General features: G+C 44.0%; 1 protein-coding gene across 2 annotated transcripts in view; it reads right to left on the bottom strand.

Moving 5' to 3' along the window:
• Window positions 1–23540, bottom strand: part of ADAMTSL3 (ADAMTS like 3) — a 2197206-nt gene that overhangs the window by 170379 nt on the left and 2003287 nt on the right. The window contains exons 25-26 of one of the 2 annotated variants that reach the window (XM_069222572.1): window positions 20809–20925; window positions 18465–18677 (exon numbers count right to left, since the gene is read on the bottom strand). In XM_069222572.1, the coding sequence (XP_069078673.1) occupies window positions 18465–18677; window positions 20809–20925 (330 nt within the window). The remainder of the gene's footprint in view (window positions 1–18464; window positions 18678–20808; window positions 20926–23540) is intronic. The other variant, XM_069222573.1, reaches the window with a different exon arrangement.

The raw sequence follows: 23540 nt of genomic DNA, 5'->3' as shown, positions 1-23540 counted from the left end.
TGGGACCACCCCAGCTACAAGATCATCCCCCACCCCCGTACACCCTCCCAGGACCCCCCCACCCAGTTGCCCAAATCTGCTCACCTAGGAGGGTAGGTGTCTCCTCGCCCCAGGCACCTCAGGCCCTGCCCTCGTCAGCCTTGCTGCCCTCAGTGAAGAGGCTATTAACCTCCTGAGATCCATCTCTGTAGGGCAATCAACAAAGGCAAATGCCACCCAGGGGCTGGCATCCCAACTGCAGCAATTCAACGCCTACCTGGGGGCATTCACGGTGGCTTGGCTGCCCTACAGAGATAGTTTCAGGCTCTGGCCTCCTCTCTGTCGGCAGCCAGTGTCCCTGGTTCTACCGTCCCTCCTCCAACTACCTGTTCCAAGTCCCAAAGCCCTCTCCCCAACACATCCCACTCACACAATCCGACAGGCATGCACCCAAAACAACAGAGAGGACTCTTACAAACACAAGCACCACACTTCACTCCACAAGCACACACACAGCCAATACACAGATGCACACACTACAACAGCCACTGTCTCCACTGTCTTCCCTCCTCCTCCTCCCTCACAGTCACATCAACACACAAACCTGCATGCACTGCATCATCAGTACCAGATCCTGCCACCTGTGCAGCCTTGCCCACAGTCACCACAACAGCAGACACGCAGACATGCACCCCACACACAACATGCGCAGTCACCACCACCACCACAGTCTCATGCAGCACACCCACCTCACTTGCAGACACAACAACATACACACGTCCTGTTTGTCTTCTCCCACCCTGTCTGCCCCCCCTCCAATTATACATAAGCGTTCCTACTCAGACACCCAACAGCCAATCCTCCTCCCACAACCCACCTCCTTGGTCATAAGAAGCTTTTCCTTTCCCACCTTGACCTCTTTCCACCCCCCCGAGCCCTGCCCGTAAGAGAAAGATCCCTCCCCGCAGCCCAGTACCCCCAGCTCCCAGTCGACTCTTGTTCCTCCCCCTAAAACTACATCTGCCACTCAGGGGCACAAGAGTGGCACTACGGCCCCCGCCCCAAGCCTACTCCTCCACCCCCTAAACAGATGTGTAAACACCCACTCCTCCCAAACCCAAGCCTAGGGACCCCCCTCTCAAGAAGAAACCCCCCACCCTGTCACCCCCCTGAAGTGCCTGTCTAACATCATCATGATGCTTCTGCCCAGTGGAGTGACTGGGCTATAAGGAGTCAAGTTGGGTCTTGGACGTTGCCCTGTGGCCATTTGTTGACTGTGGACTGGCCAATGGCCCTACTGTATTTTTATACATATGTAACTATTTATTTATTTATAATTGAGGTTGCTGTTTCCACATTATTACAGTGGTTGGACCAGAGGTATGTGTCCTAGCTTTCTTTGCTCCTGGGTTATGTTGCTGTTGATTTACTCTGCAGATTGTACTGGGTGTGTGGTATGTGTGTTTGGTGTGTGTTGTTCGTGTGGGTGTGTCATTCTCCCCTCCCTCCTTTGTGTGGTAGGCGGCTGTACTCACTTTCGCCGACTTCGCCGGCATTGCTGCTCCTGGAATGCATGGTACAGCACTGGCAGGACTTCCAGTTCAGGTTCCATGGCGGCCGCGGACTCCTCTGTGTCCCTGGAGGTGGGTGTCTCCTTTTATGTGATGTGTTTCCGCCAGGCTTTTGGTGGCGGTGGTCCCGCCCTGGAAATCCTAACGGTCTGCTATGTCATAATATGGTGGGTGGGTCATTGTCTTCCGCCTGCCTGACGTAACCGTAACTTTACCGCCATGGTCAGTAAACAGACTGCACTGACAGTTTGGGTGGTACAATGGCTGTCTATGGGCAGGGTCACCGCCATGGTCATAATTTGGCAGTCTTCACCGCCAGCCTGGTGATGGTACTACCGCCGTCACCGACGTGGCGGTCAGCTGACCGCCAATGTCAAAAGGAGGGCCTAAGTTATACAAAGTATCGTTATCTAGTACAACATATTCTAGCAAGCAGTTCTCATGGAAAAGAATTCTAGCAACTAACACTTGGTCAATGCAATGGAAAATTACAATTTATTTCTCTGAGCAGCCATCTTATGATTCGTCTAAACAATGCAACTTGACATGAGGCCGTGCAACTAGGCCCAAGACCTCGCTAAATTAAGGCTTATGATTTATAAAGCAAATACATAATACATAACCAGACATACTACTACATTAATCCAAACATGAGCTTGAAATTTTACATTAATAAGCTGTTAATAATCAGACTTTTGATGGTCACTCAAGTAGGCACATTTTCAAACTTGAGTATTATGTTTCTATGTTAACTCATTTTCTATGCAGATTTAACATTCAGAATATTCATTCATAAAATTTCAGCATTAACAATCCCTTCTCTCATCTCATCTAAATATGTCATCACATTTACATCTTCCCACAAAACACTTAACTTCAGCTAAAATGTGTCATCTTTATCCCTTTTAATCTTCATTCCTTCTTCAAATTTTCCTCAACACATTTTCCATGTTTCTCTTCCCTCCTCTGATCGTTCTTCAATTTCTTTGATTTAATCATATGATACCATTTACATATTCCCCATGCTCCAATTATGCAAATCACAATAATCAATATTCCTTGCATTATTTTTAATATTATCCCTTTCCCAATGTTGCTGAGCCAATTTCCCATTGAAACAAGTCCTTTGCCAACTTTCTCCCAAACGCCTGGTTCTTTCAGCTCTTTCAAATCAGCACTATCATTAGTCAGATTAGTAAGTAGGCTTCTAATTTCTTTGCTATTATCATGAATATGTGAGCAACAGTGCTTCGAATTCAGCATTTTGCAAACTTTGCCATCTTTTGTTAAAAGAATGTCTAAAGCAAGGCTGTTCTGAAGAGCCACATAACTTACCACAGCCATTTATATATCCATTAGGAACATGGCTCCTGAAAAATTTGCCAACATGTTATCCACAATAGTAGACAACTTTCGAATCTTTATAGAATTCAGAACAACTCCTACTGAAGGAATCATTGCTCCAAATATATCTCCCACTATACTAGAAGGAGACGCTCTCTTTTGTTTAATGTGATGTAACTCAGTCATGTTCGGTAATCTTTTCAAGCCCTCAAGTTGAAATATCTTTGGGAAAACTATTGCCAGGTAACATGTGCCATACCATCCTCTTGGAAGACGGTAATAAGCATTAGGCCCACAGATGTAATAAATTCCAGAAATCTCTGGATCCTGTCCATTCAAAATAAATGTCCATTTACTCTGAAGTGAAAACACATGTCTACATTCATTTGTTCCCACAAACCAAGTGTCAGTACTATATTTAGGCTTAAATATACACAAAGCTTTCCTACATGTTGCACATCTAAATCAAACCTTCCTTGTGTTTTTGTTCCATTAAATGCATAATCATTTCTAAAAGTCCTTTACTTCAAGCCCTTTTCTAACTTCTCCTTCAATGCCTGTCTCCTGTCATGTGTCTGATCTAAGAAACTCTTTTCTAGTGGTGTAAGCAAGCATATCAGATTGTTTCTATGTGCATATGCAGTGCCAAAGGTTAATGTAGGCTCAAAGAATCCTCTCACTAATTCTATAGTGTTATGATTAGCTACTCTACTCAGGTACTTATGGGGACAAACAAAAACACAGCATCATAACTGGAATAGAAATACTGGATGTACTGCTGGTTAGAGAATCTTGTTAGTAACAGACTACAACTTATCTTATAAGTGATAGGCAAACTATGATAGGTAACTCCTTCTTTGACTGATAAAGGAATCCGCGGTTAAAGTTACTTCAAAGGTAGGTAATGTTCTTATTATTACTGCTCAGTACACCAACATATCTTAGTTCTTTTAAGCTCAGTATTTGCGAGCTTGTGTAGTTCAAAGCTCTTGTAATATATTACGATCGATCCAGAAACAGCGTTTCCATGCTAAGGAAACGCTACGCCGCGAGTACGCACACTTTACCTACCTTTGAAGTAACTTTGAAGAAAGTTTTTGGAATTGGGAATATATAAGAGCCCTGAAGAAGTCGCTGGGGACTAAAGGACTTCCCCATGACGAAACACGTGTTGGCTCGGAGTGTTTTTCCTTGAAGGATGCTGTAAATTTGAAGATGTGATCCAATAAACTTCTGGATTGGATTGGACTTTATAAAGATTGGCGTGATATTTCAGACTGCGTTCTTTTGAACTTTACTCACTTGAGTTTTGACTTACTGGATTTGTGAATAGAAAACTTTGGGCGAGGGGGGCCCCACATTGTGTTAAACAATTCCCACTTATCCTTGAACGATGTACTGTTCAGTGCGCAAAACCTTGCGACTTGATCCGCATATCCATTTCCCATTGACACAAAATCTTGTGATTTCAGATGTTCCCTGCATTTCATCACGACAATCTTCTCAGGCATTTGGATAGCCTTCAACAGCTCCTGATTTCTCTCACTATTTCTTACTGGTGAACCAGAAGAGGTCAGGAAACCTCTCTGAGACCACAACTGGCAAAAATCATGCACTATTCCAAATCCATACTGACTATCGGTATAGATGGTAACTTTAAGCTGCGCAGAAACATGGCATGCTTAGTATGGGCTACCAGTTCTGCTACTTGTGCAGAGCATGCTAATCGAAGCCAGGATGTTTCAAGTATACCAGAAATTGGGCACACCGCATATCTTTACCTCAGTATTCCTGTATTGTCCCTTAGACAGGAACCATGGACTAAGATAATTTGGTAATTTTCTTCCAATCAGGTGACTATAATATCGGGTCGCGGTTTTGTGCACGGATCAGTTACTTCGAGACAATTATGTTCAATATCTTCCAATTTTTCAATTTCAACAGTCTCATTTAGGAGTAAGGTTACCAGGTTAAGCACTGTACATCTTTTCAATGACACATTTGGGGACCCCAGGATGCTCTTCTCATAGAGAGTCAACCTGGTACCTGTTAGGTACTTCGTCTTTGTTAGTGTAAGTAAAACTTCAATGGAGCGAGGGACCATAATAGTCAGGGGATGTCCCATCACAATGACTTCACACTGTGTGAGGCTCTGTCCAACCGCAGCGACTGAACGCAAACATTCTTGGTTTTGTGTAGTCAGGCATTCCCAAAGCCGGGGCTGTGCACAAACTCTCTCTCAGTTTAGAAAATGCTGTCATACAGGCCTGATCTAACCCCAGGGATTCAGTGACTTGTTTGTGGGTCAGCTTCTGCAATGGCTTTGAAATGACTGACCAGTTGGGAATCCACTGGCGACAGTAGCTCACCATTTCCAAAAACATCCTGACATCTCTGTGTGTGGCTGGGGACTCATCTGCAATATGGCTGTGACCCTTTCTCTGGATATTTTACTAATCCCCTTCTCAATCTGGTGACCCAAATATTTCACTTCTTTCTGACAGTATTGCAATTTAGTTCGAGAAACTTTATGGCCATTCTTTCCCAAATGGTTCAGTAAGGCAACTGTGTCATATTTGCACTCCTCCTTTGTTTTGGACACAATCAACAAATCATCAATGTACAGTACAAATGTCGGTTGGAAAGGCATTTCCAACAACTCCAGGTTCTTTTTCAAGATCTGGTTGAATATGGAAGGTGATTCTGAAAACCCTTGAGGAATTCTACACCAACAGTAAACTTAATCTAAAATTTTGAAACAGAAGAGAAATTGGCTATCCTCATGAAAAGGCACAGAAAAGAATGCCTGTGACAAGTCTGTAACGGTGAACCATTCAATATCACATGGAATTTGGAACAAAATCACGGATGGATTTGGTACTATGGGACAACATTTGATCACAATGTCATTTATTTTCCTCAGATCCTGAACAGTTCTAACTTTTCCACAAGGCTTTCTCAATCCCATTATTGGTGAATCACATGGGCTGCTCAACACGTCTTTCCAAACCCCTTGGTTAACAAATTCTGCAATTATGGGAGCAACCTTTTCAATGATGTCCTGTGTCATGTGGTACTGGGGAATCTGGTGAAACATTGTGTTCGGCTTTACTGGAACCTTAACTGGCTCAACTCCTTTTCTCAGATCAATGACTTTCCTTGTCAAATTCCAGACTTTCTCTTTAACTGTTCCCTGCAAGTCAGAAGGAAGATCCTTTACTGAAAAAACTGGAACTAAACCAATCAGAGGATGCTCCTCATTTATTACCTCACACTCTGTCTCTGGAGCTGGGTCATCCTAATTATCACTGTTCGTCTGTATCTCAATTCCATCATTTGAGCAAGTAATTGAGCATCTTGTTTTACACAGCAAGTCCCTTCCCAGTAGGGATATCGGACTTGAATCACAAACTACGAATTTGTGTAATCCCTCTAAGTTGCCAATTTTAACTTGAACTGGTCCTGTAATTGGGTTGGTCCAATACTGATTTGCTACTCCTACGATCTGGACTGTTTTTCCTGAGTGTGGCTGGTTTGGAACTTCTGCAGTTCTCACTGTAGAGCGTGTAGCTCCTGAGTCAACCAAGAATGAAACTTTTTGACCCATTACCTTTCCCTTCACATATGGACCTTTCTAATCTACTTCAAAGGAAGCTGCAAGCACACGCACTCCTCTTCGTCAGAACCCTCGCTCACCCAAACATTGTTTATTCCATTCTCACTGTGTAACTGTAATTGGTGTACTGTGTTATTACTCTGGTTAAACCTTTGACTTGTGACCTGTTGAGGAAGCATCACCTGCTGTTGCTCTATTGGGGCTTGATGTATTTGGATTTGCTGTCTAGGTACCATTTGAATCTGCTTTTGCATTGGCTGTGACTGTGCCATCTGCACACGTGGTATTTGCACCTGCTGCATGGGTTGAAAATTTTGCATTTGGTTCACCTTGCTTTGAAAATTTGGATTATGACCTCTCATTCTCGGTCCTCTCATGTTTTCGAACAAATTGATGTCACTTATTTGCTGAACAACACCTTCCTGTACCATCATTGGACACTCCCGCTTCCAATGTCCAATCACTCTACAAGCGTGACATGGCAACAATCTCTTCATTCCCTGCACATCATCCTGAACCACTACAGTACCGAAATCGGGACTAAGGTTTCTGTTTCCAATTCCTCCGTGACCTCTACCTCTCGAATTATTTTGAAATACATCATTTCCCTTCTGTTCCTGTGGAAAATTTCCCTACATCCCTGTTTGTGCCACTCTAATCTGCATCACCACTGCCTTTTCTTTCAACTTTCTCTGCTTCAATTCAATCTCATGACCACAGTACTTTGCATGCTGCAATACCTCATAAATCAGCTTCCCTTGCCAGCAAATCAAATGACTCTTAATCATCTGGCAAATTTTAGGTCTCAATGCTTCCACAAATCTGAACACAAAATTAATCATGTCTTTCGGCTTGATTGTTTCTGTACTACTGTAATGCTTAAACGCCTGGAACAATCTCTCATAATAAGCATGTATTGAATCTTTCACTTCCTGGACTGTCCTGTCTATTCTTTGCCAGTCAATGTTTTTGGGCGAACGTCTTGTTTTAAAAAACTTCAATAACTTTATAGTAGTATTTCATCACCTATGGAGATGGTGCACCTGTTATCGGGTCTCTCTCTGGTTCCTTTGTCAGCCAATTTACACTCCTCTTGCACTCAGTCCATAAGTCTGCTGGAACTACTATCTCCAATAGAGTATTAAAATCGTCCCACAGGCATTTTGCAAGTTTCACAAACCTGTCTCTCTGGTGGTACCTTTCCACTGGTTTGTCTCTCAACCTGGGATGATCGTTTGTAAAGGACAGAATGTCACTTCTGCTCCAAGGGACATAGGCAAAATTTCCTCCTGGAATTTCTTTCATTGGTAAAAATTTTAACTGGATCCTTAACTTGCGGCACAGTTGCAGTAAGATTTGTGGAATCCCTTTACTTCTTGTCTCTTTTCTACACCCATCTGCCTTCCCACTTGTCTAATGCTCCCCAGGTCCGGATGCTTTGGAGTAACTCACTAAGGCGTGCCTTCATTCTTGCAGATCTCATGTGTTCGAAATATAGCCTGTAACTCCTCTTCCAGTGTTTTGTTTCCTCTATTTCTATGCCGTATTTCTCTGCTAAGTCTGCTACCTTTGATGCACATTGCTCGCTTCCCTTGTAATTTTCAGGCACAGGTATCTCAATTCTGCTTAGGTGTAGGATTCAAGTCTGTTCACACCCATAGTTCCTTCCATAAGTTCACCAACTTCCATCCCTAGTCTTTTATAGTTCAAGTACTCCTCTTCCCTAGGAGCACTCGGCAGGGTATTCAGCTTATCTAACCATTCAGTCAGTTGTTTGGCAGTCAAACCTTGCAGTGAAATGCTGTTGGGCTGGGTATGGCAATGGTTGTATAGTTAGTTTTGGAGACTGCGGTGTCAGTAACTTCAGGCTATGACTGATGTTTGACCCTGTTCCAGTATTCAGAGGAACTCCGAATGGACTAAGGTCTAACAATGATACTGTTCCATCAAAGGTCTGTCCCACAGGAGAGACTACTCTGGCACTCTCATTGAGTCCTTCCTTCATTGAATTCTGACTCAGGACTCCCTGTCCATTTGTATTGTTATTTCTCTGGGCAAACAAGGGTATGACTGGACCAATGGTGACGGGTACAGACACAGTGTCTGGGCTTGGTCTAGCAATCGGGTACTGTGGGTGCATAATTCCTTTATTGTGACTCATCAGTACGGACATCTCAGTCTGTGTCCCTGTTATAGGAGTGCACTTTTGCATTGCTTGTGATTGTACTTAAGGCAGTAAGAGTGGAGTTGGCTCTGTCTGAACCAATTTTGGTTTTGGTAAAACCTGTCCTGTTGGCACTATTAGGTTTTTGGCAGTTTCCACAATGGGTACATTAGGTTAAATCCTCGGCCATTCGGTTGTGGCATCTGATTTTGTGCTGCCGATGTAGTAGGTAGGTTAAGACTGCTCTGCATTGGGCTCTGTGTCATACTAGGATTTATCTGCACTGGACTTGTCGTCATGTAAACCGGTGTCGGTCCGAAGGGTTTAGGCTAGTGCTCGGGCCGCTCTCTTGCGCTGCATATGGTGGGGGGACGATTTCTCAGTAAATGTAAAATAAACTCATCATCATCTGACTCTTCTTCAAGTGTAAAAAAATTCCTAGACTCATTAGATCGCTGCTTCCTACTCTCGAATCTGGAAATCCAAACTGCGAATTACTTTCTCTTTAGGGGACTAACCTTGTGCAGGACCTTTATGATGGGCTCTTGAAGAGACTAACTATCATACTCTGCTACCATCACTGTTAACACATCTGGCCTTATTTGGTTGCCTATCATTAGTTTATAAGAGGACGCGTTAGAGGTTCGATGGTCCTTTTGACTGCACTCAGAGTAGTTCCCAAAATAAGACTCAATTCCAGTTCAAATCAGTAGCAATAACAATCAATAATCTTGGGAGTCAATAATTTCCACTCACCATGACCCCTTGGCCATGAATAAGCACACCTTTATGTAAAAGTTAGAATGTTTATTTCCCTATATTAACAATGCTAATATCACATACCTTAGTCTCAAAATAAAATGATAAGCATACAGAAACAATACTGGTTGACCGAATCTTCTAAAGAATCTCAATTTAATTACAGCTTGGATCACTACATATTCTAAAGTTACAGTACAAATCAATAGCAAGAATAACTGCGCAATAGAAATGGCATACATTTAGAATTCAGCAAAGAAAAGACATCAACTGTTGTAAATATTTATCAGGCTTCAGTCAGTGAGCATCCTAACTAACCTTCTGATTAGAATAACATGTTTGGGCTTCATGCAAAACAATTTAGTCAACTGAAATTTGGAAAACATCTAACTAAGGCTCTATCAAAATTAGCGGTTGGTACCTAAAGACAAAAGCAAACAGACATAGCAATCAGTAATATCGTTGTATACCTTGCCTCAGTATGGTTCAGCAAGATGCGACTGTCTTTGTCAATTGGACATCTGTTCAGTCAGCAAAGCATTGGAATTCAGCATTAAAGTTCAAGTCCGAAAAGTCTCTTCATGCAGTTCGGAAAAGATAGTGGCTAAAAGCGCATCTCCTCTCGGGACGGTTAGGAAGAATGGGGCTAATGGCCTGTCTCCCCTCGATGCAGTCTGGCTAAGTTAGATTGCCTAAAACTACTTCCCACGTTGCTACTGGTCAAAGAATTGTACTTTATGTTTAGTCCAATGAAAGTAGAACCTCAAATCTAAGAATTTACTAAACTGTTGTTCACATGTCGATGATTGGCTCCTCTTCTCCTGTTCCCATCGTTTGGCTCGTCAGGTAACAAACTTGTATCAGCTTATAGTCCAGTTAGTGCATCCATTGTCAGCTCCTGGTAACCTCGCCTTTACGCACACTAAGTTATACAAAGTATCCTTAGCTAGTACAACATACTCTAGCAAGCAGTTCTCATGGGAAAGAATTCTAGCTTCTAATATTTGGGCAATACAATGGAAAATTACAATTTATTTCTCTGAGCAACCATTTTATGATTTGTCTAAGCTATGCAAATTGACATGAGACCGTGCAAGTAGGCCAAAGACCTCATTAAATTAAGGCCTATGATTAATAAAGCAAATACATAACACATAACCATTAACATGACATACTACTACATTAATCCAAACATGAGCTTGACATTTTACATTAATAAACTGTTAATAAGTACACTTCGTATTTATTTGTGGTCACTCAAGTAGGCACATTTTCAAACGTGTGTATTATGTTTCTATGTTAGCTCATTTTCTATGCAGATTTAACATTCAGAATACATGAATATTCATTAGTAAAATTTCAGCATTAACACAGTCACAATGTTGTAAAATGCTCTGATACCTTCGGGTCCTGCCAGCGCTGTATAAAATTCTTAAGTAAATAAATAAATAAATCAATACATAAATATCAAATACCAGTGAAGATTGCTTTAGGTTAGTGCAGTAGGTTCGCTGGAAGCAGCCAGGTCATATCATTCACAATGTGAAGTATTTTCCCTAATCCAAGGAGCAACAGAAACGAGTTGCCATAGTCTGACTACATCAACACAAAGGAAAAGAGCAATGGTTGCCGGTCATGCAGCAAGACAACAAGGCAACAAAGAGAAGCAATGAATAATGAACTATGGTTTCAACGGCAGCTGTGATCTCAGATGACATATTCGGGCTACTGTAATGGGAACTCTACGATTGACTTCAGAGATGGGAGAAACAGCAAAACCCTTCACATTAGTCGACAAAGCAAACAGTGATAAACAAAGCGCACATTTTGCTATTCTCATTGAAATTCAACCATTTTTTCCTGTCAAAGGAGAAACCTTAGCCATCCTAAAGGGATGAGAGCGGCTAGCTAGGTGGGCTGAAAAGAGTCATAGATCTGGTGATCATCAGCGTAGTGGTGGCGCTGTGACTCATCTCTCTAGATCATGGCAGCAAACTGCTCCACACATGGTGACAAAGACTCGCAGGAGAGAAATTGTATTTTGTATTCTCTGCAGGGGAGAAATAGTGCTTCACATTCCTTTTAAGGTAGATATGGCCCGCCATATTCTCTGCAGGGAACCTTTGGTACTTCATATACCCAGCAGGGGAGATGCAGTACTTTACATTCCCTGCAGAGGAGCTACAGCATTTTATGTTCCCTACAATGACGACACCACATTTCGTATTCCATGCAAGGGAGATGTCTTCCATCATATTCCATGCAGGGGAGCTATTATACGTCATACACCCTGCGTAGGAGATTTGGTACTTCATATTCCCAGAAGGAGAGATATGGTACTTCATATTCCCAGAAGGAGAGATATGGTACTTAATATTCCCTGCAGCGGAGACATGGCATTTTATATTCCATGGAAGGGCGAGGTGTTCCGCCATAGCCCCTACAAGGAAGCTATGGTACTTTATGTACACTGCAGGGAGATATGGTACTTCCTATTCCCTACCCAAGAGATATGGTACTTCATGTACCATGCAGGGGCACCATCGTACTTTATATTCCGTGCAGGAGAGATATGCTCTCTTATATTCTCCGCAGAAGAGATGTGGTATGTCATATTCTCTGCAGGGCGGATTTGGTATTTCACCAACCCTGCAGGGGAAATAAGGTACTTTGTAGTTCTTGCAGTGGAGATATTGTACTTCATATTCCCTGCAGTGAAGATATAGTACTTAATTTTCCCTGCAAGGGAGGGGAGATATGAACTTCACATACCATGCAGGGGAGGAACTAGTTCATATGCCCTGCATGGGAGCTACAGTACTTCATATTTCCTCTAGAAGAGATCTGGTACTTCATATATCCTTTCGACGTTAAAGGGTTGGCATCCACAGCAGGTTTTCCCAAACATTTCTGAGAGGATACACAGATAGTAAGTTACTAAAACCATCATTATAGAAAAAGATTGATTGGTTAAAAATACTAGGTAAGGATGTCTCAATATAACAGTTGCATTTCTTTACATACAAATTTTCCGAACATTCTTTGAAAATTGAGTTTATAAGCTAGTATTCAAACATTATTATTGTTTTGCACATACATTTTTCATTGTCTACGAAGCATGATGTATAATGACATGTAAAGGTAATGGCTCTTTTGTTTTTTCCTTACAAGCCACGTGACTCCACACACCCTGTGAATCGATCTGTAATCCACATAATGTTGATACATTTCATTATTTCCCTTTTACGCGGTTCAGTGGGAAATATAGTGCACAGAACCTGTTTGATTCTGACCTAAATGTAGGGGACTAGATTACACAGAACATCTTTGCGTACTAAGCCCTTGTGTACCAATGGGAGTATATTGATTCTTGATTTTGGAAGTACACATCAAAGGACTAGGGCATGGGTACCTTCAATGAGCTACAATGTTGGTGCATCCGTCTCTTATGTGCCTTTTGTAATTCAACTATGCACAAAAGACAAGCTACAAACTTACCAGACAAGGAGGAAAGTCATATCTAAAATAGCACTTCTAATTTACATTACCAGTCTCTGTAAACCTCACATGTGTGGTAATCCTAAACTTCCACCTAGAAAATAACGAGGATATCAACACCAACAACCTAATCAACAACCTCACCAACTTCGGCCTCAAGCAACTCGTCACTACACCCACCCACTCCGCAGGCCACACACTCGACCCCATCTTCTCAGCCAGCAACCACGTCTCTTTCAGCCACACCACCGAACTCAGCTGGACAGACCACCGCTGCATCCACTTCTCCTACCAAAAAACAGTCACTCATCACCACCGCACACAACCCCCGACGCAACTGGAGCAAAATATCAACGGATCAACTGATCTCCACTCTCGCCCAGGCCCCACCCCTTGGGACCCTGGAACCCAACACAGCCACGACCAACCTGAATCGCTGGATAGAAGATTGCGGCAACACCCTTGCACCACTCAAAAAAAAAAAAACACCTCCCACAGAATCAAGGCCAGCTGGTTCACCCCAGAACTACAGGAATCCAAACGGCTATGTCGCAGAATGGAAAAAACCTGGCACCTTGACTCGACCAACTCCCACCACATCGCTTTCAAGGATGCCCTATGCAAACATCACCAACTGATCTGCACCACCAAAAGGACCCACTTCAAAAACCGCATCAACACCAACGCTCACAACAGTAAAGAGCTCTTCGGCATCGTCAATGAGCTCTCCACCCCCAGGACCTGCTCCAGCGAACCCCCGCCATCACAGGAGTTCTGCAACTCACTGGCAACCCACTTCCGTTGAAAGATAGAAGAAATCCACAATATCATTAAACCCCACCAGCTGACTCCAAACACCCAAAAAACCCAACGCTCCAAGCAACACCCACCTCCTCCACACCTGGACCCCCGTCAACATAGAGGACACCGCCACCACCATGGCCTCCATCCACTCCGGATCACCATCGGACCCCTGCCCACACCATATCTTCAATAAGGCAAACATCATCATCCCCCCCCACCTCTGCAATACCATCAACAGCTCCTTCGAGTCAGCCACCTTCCCAGAAATATGGAAGCACGCAGAAATCAAGCCCTGCTGAAGAAACCAAAGGCAGACCCAGACGACCCCAAGAACTACTGGCTGATCTCCCTCCTCCCCTTCCCAGCCAAGGTCATCGAAAAAATCATAAACAGCCAAATATCCCGCTTCCTGGAAGATAGCAAGGTACTCGACACCTCCCAATCCGGATTCCGCAGAAACCACAGCACAGAGACTGCACTCATTGCTGCCACAGACGACATTAGGACCATGCTCGACGAAGGAGAAACAGCAGCACTCATCCTCCTGGACCTCTCCACAGCTTTCGACACGGTATGTCATCACACTCTCCGCACACGCCTCCACAACACTGGAATCCGCGACAAGGACTCAACTGGATCTCGTCATTCCTCTCAGGCAGAACCCAGAGAGTCCGCCTCCCACCGTTCCTGTCAGAGGCCTCCAGAATCATCTGTGGTGTTCCCCAAGGATCTTCGCTCAGCCCCACGCTCTTCAACGTTTACATGGCCCGCTCGCCAACATCGCACGAACCCACCACATCAACATAGTTTCCTACGCAGACGACACTCAGCTCATCCTCTCCCTTACGAAAGAGCCTAAAGCTGCAAAGAACAACCTCCACAACGGAGTTCACGCCATCGCCAGCTGGATGGAATCAAGCCACATCAAGTTAAACACAGACAAGACAGAAATCCTCATCTTTGGCACCAACTCCTCAACTTGGAATGACTCCTGGTGGCCCACATCCCTAGGAACCGCGCCCTCACCCACCACCCACGCACGCAACCTAGGCTTCATCTTGGACTCCACACTCAACATGACTCAGCAGGTCAATGCCATCTCCTCTTCCTGCTACAACACTCTCTGCATGCTCCGCAAAATCTTCAAGTGGATTCCCGTTGAAACCAGGAAAACTGCCACCCACGCCCTGGTCAGCAGCCGATTGGACTACGGAAACGCCCTATATGCAGGAATAACAACCAAACTCCTAACAAAGCTGCAAAGAATCCAGAACGCATCCGCCCGCCTCATTCTGGACATCCCACGCCGCGACCACATTTCCCCCCACCTCAGAGACCTTCACTGGCTACCAGTATCAAAGAGGATCACCTTCAGACTCCTCATCCACGCACACAAGGCCCTCCTCGACACAGGCCCAGCCTACCTCAACGACAGACTCACCTTCCACACCCCACCCGCAATCTTCACTCCGCCAGCCTCGCCCTCGCCTCCATCCCCCGCATCCGCCGCACCACCGACGGAGGAAGATCCTTCTCTCACCTAGCCGCCAAGACCTGGAACTCCCTACCGCTCCACCTTCGCCAGACCCAAGACCTCTTAACATTCAGGAAATGTCTCAAGACATGGCTCTACGACCAGTAGCTCCCCCCCAGCGCCTTGAGACCCTAACAGGTGATTAGTGCGCTCTATAAATCCTTGATTGATTGATTGATTGATTGAATGCTTTGTTCCTGACCACAGCCAAGCACTGAAACAGCCTCCCACTCCTTTAGATGAAATTTACAAATCACTGAGCATCCAGGAAAGAAATAAAAGCATGACTGTTCCCTCCATGATTAGATTCCATACACATAACCACAAAAAATACTCCTTGCTCAAATGAAGACAATGTGTTAGCCCTTGCGTATGTTCACAAGTATGATTGCTTCCAGGATGAAAAGCCTTCCCCCTCCCTCCATTAAGTGGCATGTGCAGTGGCGTAACAAAACTTGAGGGGCCCCCCTGTGAAGTATATGGAGGGAGCCCCTCCTGCGAACTCACTCAGGAGCTCTCAGGCCAAGGTACTGTGCTGAGGGGGCCCCCTAGAGCTCAGGGGGTCCCCTGCACCGTGGGGCTGTGGGGGCCTTTGTTACACTACTGGGCATGCATCATCATTGTGTCCCTCCTAGCACCAGTCTTGGCGGTCCTGATGCGAGCAACTACCCTGTGTTGGGGGCAGTTAGCAAGATGTTTACCATGCCTTTTGCCCTGATAAATTTCGGCAGGTTAGGCCTGGGAAAAATTCTGCACAGCTCGAAATTCAGACCCCTGAAGTAACAGCAGGACCAAAATTGGTAAAATGCCACATCCATTTCAGAATCTTCTCTGTGTATAAAGCCCCGCTATTGGTGCTCAATTCACACCAGAATGTGCTGCACCACTGTCATGCCACAATTTACACTGCACTGTGCTTACAGCACCATTTTCATGTCAGAAACCAACCAGCCCCTGTATGGAAACCCCCATTTAACTGCTAGCACTATTATCAACATAATGCCCAACTCCCCTTCCTTCACTTTCCGTCCTTGCTCTCCCACCCACAGGAGCCTATGCCTTAACAGTAATAGCGGATGCAGGGCACGGGCTGCAGAGCTGGGACTGCAAACACTTGGAACTGCAGAGAATGTCTGTCTTTGGGTAGACCGTTTGCAAGCATTCCTCTCTTCACCTTTTGTGTGTTTGATGTAACGCCCTATGTGGCCAAGTGTAAGCGCAGATGTGAGCCCTGTGCTCACTGTGCCACTGGAACCAAGTTGCACCCGACTTAAGAGGCCCAACTAGGCCGAAACCGATCTTGTATTGCTTGTGTTTCGGTACAGAGAGGACCTGGCTTCGCAGTTTAGGCTGGACTGTTAGGTGTCGAGCAGGACCAAGACTGATGTACACAGGGGTAGGTCTAACCTGAAGTGCATAGTAGGCAAAAGAACGATGGTTTGGAATGTTACCCCGAGCAATTGCCAGTAGTTAGGTTTATTGCAAGCATTAAGCCTGTCACCTTTAGTGTACTTGATATAATGCCCTACGTAGCCAAGGATCTGCTGAGGCTAATATGAGGGGGACCTGGTGAGCAAACAAATGATGGTTGGCCCCTGAGTGCTTGCCAGTGTTTAACTTTTTGTTTAACTTTTGCAAGAATTTCTCCCATCGCCTTGTGTGTGTTTGCTGTGTAAAAGTGAAAATGCAGAATATCTAGTGCAAGTAAATCAATTACCTTTGCAGATAAGTTTATGTTAATAGGGTTTACCCTTTTTCTTGCTTCTGTCATATGTCTTTAAATCCTGAGGGACGGGGCAGGGAAGTAGATTGTCTTTCAGTCCTTCTATTCCTTGCCTGTTACCTATGATGTAAGAAGTCATGCAATTGATGACTAGTCATACTACCTCACGTTTGTATATTCTAATTCTTTCTTTAGGGTCTATGAGTATAATATAGTGTGAAATGCTACATGTATTGTCTGCTTTTTTGTACTGTGGAATTGTATTTATTTTTGTACTGCAGGACTGTATTTCCAATAAACATTGGTTCTAGTCACACAGAAGGGGAGGGGGTAAATTGTGGTAAATGCAGTGTATGAAAGTACTTGCTTGAGTTGAAATCTTTAGTTTTCACTATCATTGGTGCAGCCAATGCTGTGTGTCTCTAGGCACGTATTTCAAGATATCCGACCTTCATCAGTAAAGAGAAACAACTAAACTGAGTGCTGTCATGCACAGCATTTACCACAACACACCTGGTCGAATCGCGTGCTGGTATACCAGGCAGCTTGCTCCCTCTCCCCTTTCACATTGGTTCTAATGGTTTGCTTATGTATTGGAGGTACTCGAGACAACTGGTTACCCAGTTACAGCATGCCTTACCTGCAATGTTTTATCATGCTGTCCCACCAGGCAATAAGCATTTCTTTCTCACATTGTTTCTGGGTCTGTTATAAAACGGTGCCATGTTTGCAAGAATGGAGGGGAGTTTACCGTATGATACAGTAAGCAGAGCATGTCCTTAGACAAACAGCCCACTGCCTTCTACTGAATGCAGATGCATGGGCTGTAAGAAAGGAATGAGGGGAGGCTTCTACACTTCTGCCTGCAGATAATTAGCCAAATACCCAGTTAGGTTGTATAGATAATGCTTGGTATTTCTGTATTGTTTCTTTTGTTCACATTTGCCCATGATAATGCCTTAACAATTTTCTATTAGTTCTGACAGAAATGCTCTGAAGAAAGCGACATACAAACTTCCCTCAGTGTCTCTGGTAGGTTCTCTTGCTTCTCTATAAATCCATCCCTATCCAATGAGCTTAACCCGCTGTGAGATAGCTTTTAATGTTCCATTCTGCACAGTCATCTACTTGACCCACAATCCTTAAGTTCAAAGATAATCTTCCGGGTGTGTCCCTAAAAATCCTGAGGTACGCACTCCCCTTGAGCCTTTTGTGTACTTGTCTTACAGCAAACATAGCTGTTGAAATGACAGACGTCATTAGTTCCCCTAGGTGGCTAGCTAGAGCTGGTATTTCATGCCTGGAGCATGCCTCTACACCATTTTTCCAATTGCTAATGTAAAAACATGCAATGTCTTAGAATAACGAGGGTTACATGCTTGAAACACAAATAAAACGTCAATTCTCGCAGAATACTCATTGTAAACACATGGGAACCAAATGCAAATTTGCCCAAAAAAAATCCACCGTACCTACTACAATGACGTTTACCCAAGCAGAGAGAGTCTTTGTATTGTGCAGTGTCCAACACTTATACTGGCCGGCGTGGTGTGCAGAAAGGGGGCCCACTTCTAAGACTCGACCCAAAACCAGGATTCTATGTTCCAGGTCTTTCACCTCCTGAATGGGCTCATTCTGTAGAAGCCAGTGGATTCTATTTCTATGACTGGTCTGCAGCGGACAACCTACAAGTTAACACAATCTCATTTATTGTTCTTTGGTAAATCATTTAAATTATAATATAAGAATGAAAAAAATGCAAGAGAAACACATTTATGAGAGATAGTAAAGATCTTGTATTAACGACTTTTAAAAGAAACAAAACAAAATGAGGTGATAATTAGACTACCCTGGGCCTGATTGGAGTTCCTGGTATTATTCCGACCCATGCCTAAACTCCTGTTTATGTATGCGTTGGAATTAGGAGTTTGAAGGTATTTAACACATCAAATAATCATCGATGCGTAAATAACTCCACCTTCATGAAACTTCGGCAGGTCAACTCTGCCGAAATGTAACCGGAGAAAACATAGGGTATTTAGTATAGTTGGTGCTCTAAACACCACAATCCGCGTGCTACTCCCCATGAACTCAAATTATACCCTATTCTAACCGAAAGTTTAGTTCCAATGCTACCTGCACTTGGGAACTCAGTAGTGAAAAAATGACTGTTTTCACATTGATCCTAGTGGCGACTACAGGTCATTGCAGTGTTAACTCGATTTTTTGCGAAGGTGGACAAAGCTCTTAATATACAACACTTCGATGGGGCAAAGTTAAACTTTATTTCTGCATCTGGATGTACAGCTTGAGTAGGGCTGGCGGTTAGACTGGAAGACATTGCCTACAAGTTCCCCACTAGAACTCAGAGCTACCCTTAGCTTTGAGTGGCAGAAGGCAAATGCTGCACCACCCTCTATTCCAGCATGATGGAAGTCCAACCCTAAACAGTTGGACTTTCAGTGCCTGGGGAATGGTGCTGGGCACTGCAAAAACCAAAGGTTAGTCAGTAGCGGCACGGCTAATGTGGAGTGGGTAGCAGCTCCAAGCTACAGCGGTAATGTGTTCCCTCTATCAAACTGTGCTCTGTTTCATCGCATCACGTATTTTTTTGTCATTCTTTGTATTGAGTTCTCAGTACCATCAGTTAACAGTCAACATATACATTTAAGAGGGCCTAGCACCTCCTTGCGCCACATTAGCTTAATTTTTTATGATGCTAATGTGGCTAAATGAGGCTAACTTCACCGACCCATATTTACAAAGTGGCACAATGCATGCATTACACCACTTTGTAAACCCTTGCGCCACATTATCCCTGCCCCAGGCACAATGTATACAAGGGGGCGTTCCCCCGTTAGGGGGACCTAAAAAATGGTGCAGTGGAATCTATGGAATTCTACTGTGCCATTTTTTGAGGCATTTTTTAATGCCTGCACAGAGCAGGCGTTAAAAGAAGGCACACCATTATTTATAATGGGCCTCCATGTACTTTACAGGATTAGCGCCAACATTTTTGGCGCTAATCCTGCAAAGTACAATAATAATGTAAAAAATGTTGATGCAATTGTCCCTAACCTGCACCATGGTGGTGCACCATGGTGCAGGTTAGGGACAATTGCATCAACATTTTTTACATTATTATTGTTTAATACAGCACAGACATGGTGGCATTAGGGGGGTGCAAGAAAAGTGGTGCTGCATATAATGCAGTGGCACTTTTCTTAAATTTGGGCCATTAACTTTTAACAAATTATCCCCCCTCTCCATACCTCAGTAGGTTTCAAACAAATACCAGTCTCACAAGTAAGCAGCCTTATCATCTCTCTTGCCAAAATGCATCGTTCATACACCAGGCTAAACATTCCCATCGCTCTCCGTTATGTTGGGCACAAAGTGTGAGATATTCCAATGCTCAGCACATCTAATAAAGGTCTCTACTTGCTCGGCTTCTGAAACGTCTGGCTTGTGTGTCAAATGTTCCAGGACCTTCAATGACTACAGTGTCTGGTACCATTGTGCACCTGGGGGTATCTCTTTATCCTTACAATTAAAAGCAATGACTAACATGGCAGCTCCCAAACAGTGCAGAACAGTCTACCATTCCTTTCTGCTCATACATTTCTGTCCAGAAGACCGTAGGCTAAAAATCATAAGTGCTCGGTCTTCAGACAAGGGGTAGCCCAGCACATGGTGCAAAGTTCTCCCAACACCCCTTTTTTAAAAAAAAATTACAAACACAAGACTTTTCCAGCTTTCTACCTGTCCGAGCTCGTTACCTTTTAGAAAAGTGAAGTTGCAAGTAAAGGAGCTTACCGATACGCAAGACCACTCCTGATTTAGCTGTGCTGTTGATGCCAACTCCAGAGGCCATTAGAATTCGCTTCTTTTCATTAACTTTTAAAACCATTTGATTTGATTCAGAATGTACTTCTGTTGGATTAAAAAAACAGGATAAATAAACAAAATTAAACGGTGGATGTATTCATAATTAGCTTACCCTGGCCTAGCACAGCTTTGTAGAGATATTTGCAAAACAGTCAGTAGTGAGATATATTTCATGAAGGTTACTATGCTGTAAACATGCAAGAGACACCGGAACCACAAATCTGTCTGCCCTGCTGAAGGACATCACTGAGTATGATTGAAAGCAATACTCGAATGTTCATTGACCCAAACAAAAGGCATTTAAAGAGGGATATGGGAATTAGGGAAATTTTACACTATTCTACGAGATCAGCAATGTACAGCACCAGTACATTCAAGGTGAACACCGGACTCGGTTCCATTACAGATTTTAAAAATCCAAATTAACTTTTATTAATTAAGCCTAAAACAATTGTATTAATTTTAAGCATTACTTGTACATCTGTTTTTTGCATGGATCACGTGCGGATGCTTTAGTAAATGTGCAATCTGTCGATAAGTTGTACTGTTATTTTGAGAGAGTTTAAGGATCAGAATAATCATGGCCGTGTACGAGGAAGGGGCACTGGTGAAGGCACAGAAGAGCCTTAGAGAATGACAGCCAACGAAGATCCTTTAGTGTAAGAGGGGGAAGGCAAGAGGTAAAGGTGAAGAGAATGTGCACAAGTTACCATCATAAATGGAACAAGCATTTGTAATGCAATCGGTCTCGCTTTTGCTTGCGGTACAGCTATTAGCGTTGTAAATTCCTAACTGGACTTTTCTTGCAACACAAACTGAAAATAAAAAGTAAAACAGTTGACATAAGTGAGTCAATTCAAGGCGCCGCTGTGAGTGCAAAGAGAGAGACAAAAGGAAAAAGAAGTTCACTCGCAGTCAAAGTTATCGGCAAAAGTGCAATTATCCACCTAGCAGGGTGGATGGCCAAGGCGGTAATAAAACCGCACTAAGGAGGGACAAACGTAAAGCAGTTATCAATGAAAACAAAGGAGTGATAGTGACGGGCGTGCAGTGGGCATGGTTAAAAGCCCAGATACATACCAACACGTCGGAATGCTCGACAGACAGAAGTGGGAGGAGAATAAATGAAGGGGACATACCACTCCCCAGGGAAAGGTTGGAGAGCATTGTGTGGTTAGTAATTCGACAGATGATGAGAGTCCTGCAGTTGGACAAGGCATCTGAAGGTAGTCAGGAAGTGTGGCAGGCCAGTAAAGAGAATTGTTCAAGTTTAAAAATGGGATACTGCTGTGTTAAGGAGTGAGCGGAGTGGGGTTGCGGGGTAAGGGAAATGACAAATGTACATGAGAATGATCAGGAGTTTTCCAAAGAAGAACAACATGAAAACAGGCCAAAGCAAGGAGTATATGGGAACAATGGGATTGAAATGCATTGCACAGGCAGGGTGAGTTGGAGACATAATTGGAAGGAGGAAGGGAGTGGAAAGATAGAGTTGGGGTGGGTGCACCAAGAGGGGAATAGGCAATGAGGCAGGTAAATGTTCTTTTATGGTGAAACTCAGATTGGGAAGAGTGAAATGATAACAAAGGATCAGCTACTAGGCCTGGGGCACAGCCAATATAAACTCCCGACCAGAGCACCAAAGCTGCTGTGAGAGGCCAAAGGACAAAAGAGTAAATCGAGCAAGGCTAAAGGATGAAAGTGAGGTTTAGAATGAGTGCCACAATCTAGAAGAAAGATATGCACGCAACCAAGTCCTCAGGTGCATGCCTCATTTAGACCTAGAAACAGAAGATAAAGATGAGAGAATATGTAGACATATTTAAGCTGTTACAATAGAAGGTATGGTGGAAGCAGGGACCAAAGGAAGAGGAAAGGAGCTAGGGCACAGGCCTCCACTGTAAATATTTGCCTATGTATACCACGAGAAGCACTCACACCGATGCATACTGGTGCAAACTGCATATCTTTAAATACATGTATTTAATAAGGTAAGCCCATGTTAATGCAGACAGGATGGCATGGCATTGCTGTGATGAATAATTTAGCTACAGAATGACACAAGTCTCATCCGCAATAGCCCTTGCTTAATGACGACCTGTCACAGGAATGGATAGTGCCCACAAGGTAATTCACATAATCAACAGCCTTCCGGTGACAAACACTATGGGGCATATTTACGAGCCCCTTTGCCACACCGGAATGTCACTTTTAGTGTCGCTCACTGCAGAGCCATATTCACAAGAACACGTAAAGTCACCATGCGTGGCTTTTCATAGTCTTGTAAATATGGACGTGGTCAACGCACCGCAAGTCACTGCATTGACTCTACCAGCAACAGGGAGGTATGCCATGTGCTTTACAGCGGGTGTTCCCATGTAACAGATCAAATCAAATCAAATCAAAAACATTTATAAAGCGCGCTACTCACCGAGAGGGTCTCAAGGTGCTAGGGGAAGGGGGTTACTGCTGCTCGAAGAGCCAGGTTTTGAGCTGCCTCCGGAATGCAGGGTGGTCCTGGGTGGTCCTGAGGTTGGCGGGGAGGGAGTTCCATGTCTTGGCCGCCAGGTAGGAGAAGGATTTCCCACCTGCCGTGGTGCGGCGGATGCAAGGGACCGTTGCGAGTGCGAGGTTGGCGGAGCGAAGTTGACGGGTGGGCG

The sequence above is a fragment of the Pleurodeles waltl genome, chromosome 3_1, assembly GCF_031143425.1.
Source record: "Pleurodeles waltl isolate 20211129_DDA chromosome 3_1, aPleWal1.hap1.20221129, whole genome shotgun sequence".
In the NCBI taxonomy this organism is placed as follows: Eukaryota; Metazoa; Chordata; class Amphibia; order Caudata; family Salamandridae; genus Pleurodeles; species Pleurodeles waltl.
The sequence above is the reverse complement of the archived record's forward strand: the minus strand, read 5'-3'. Positions and strand labels throughout refer to the sequence as shown.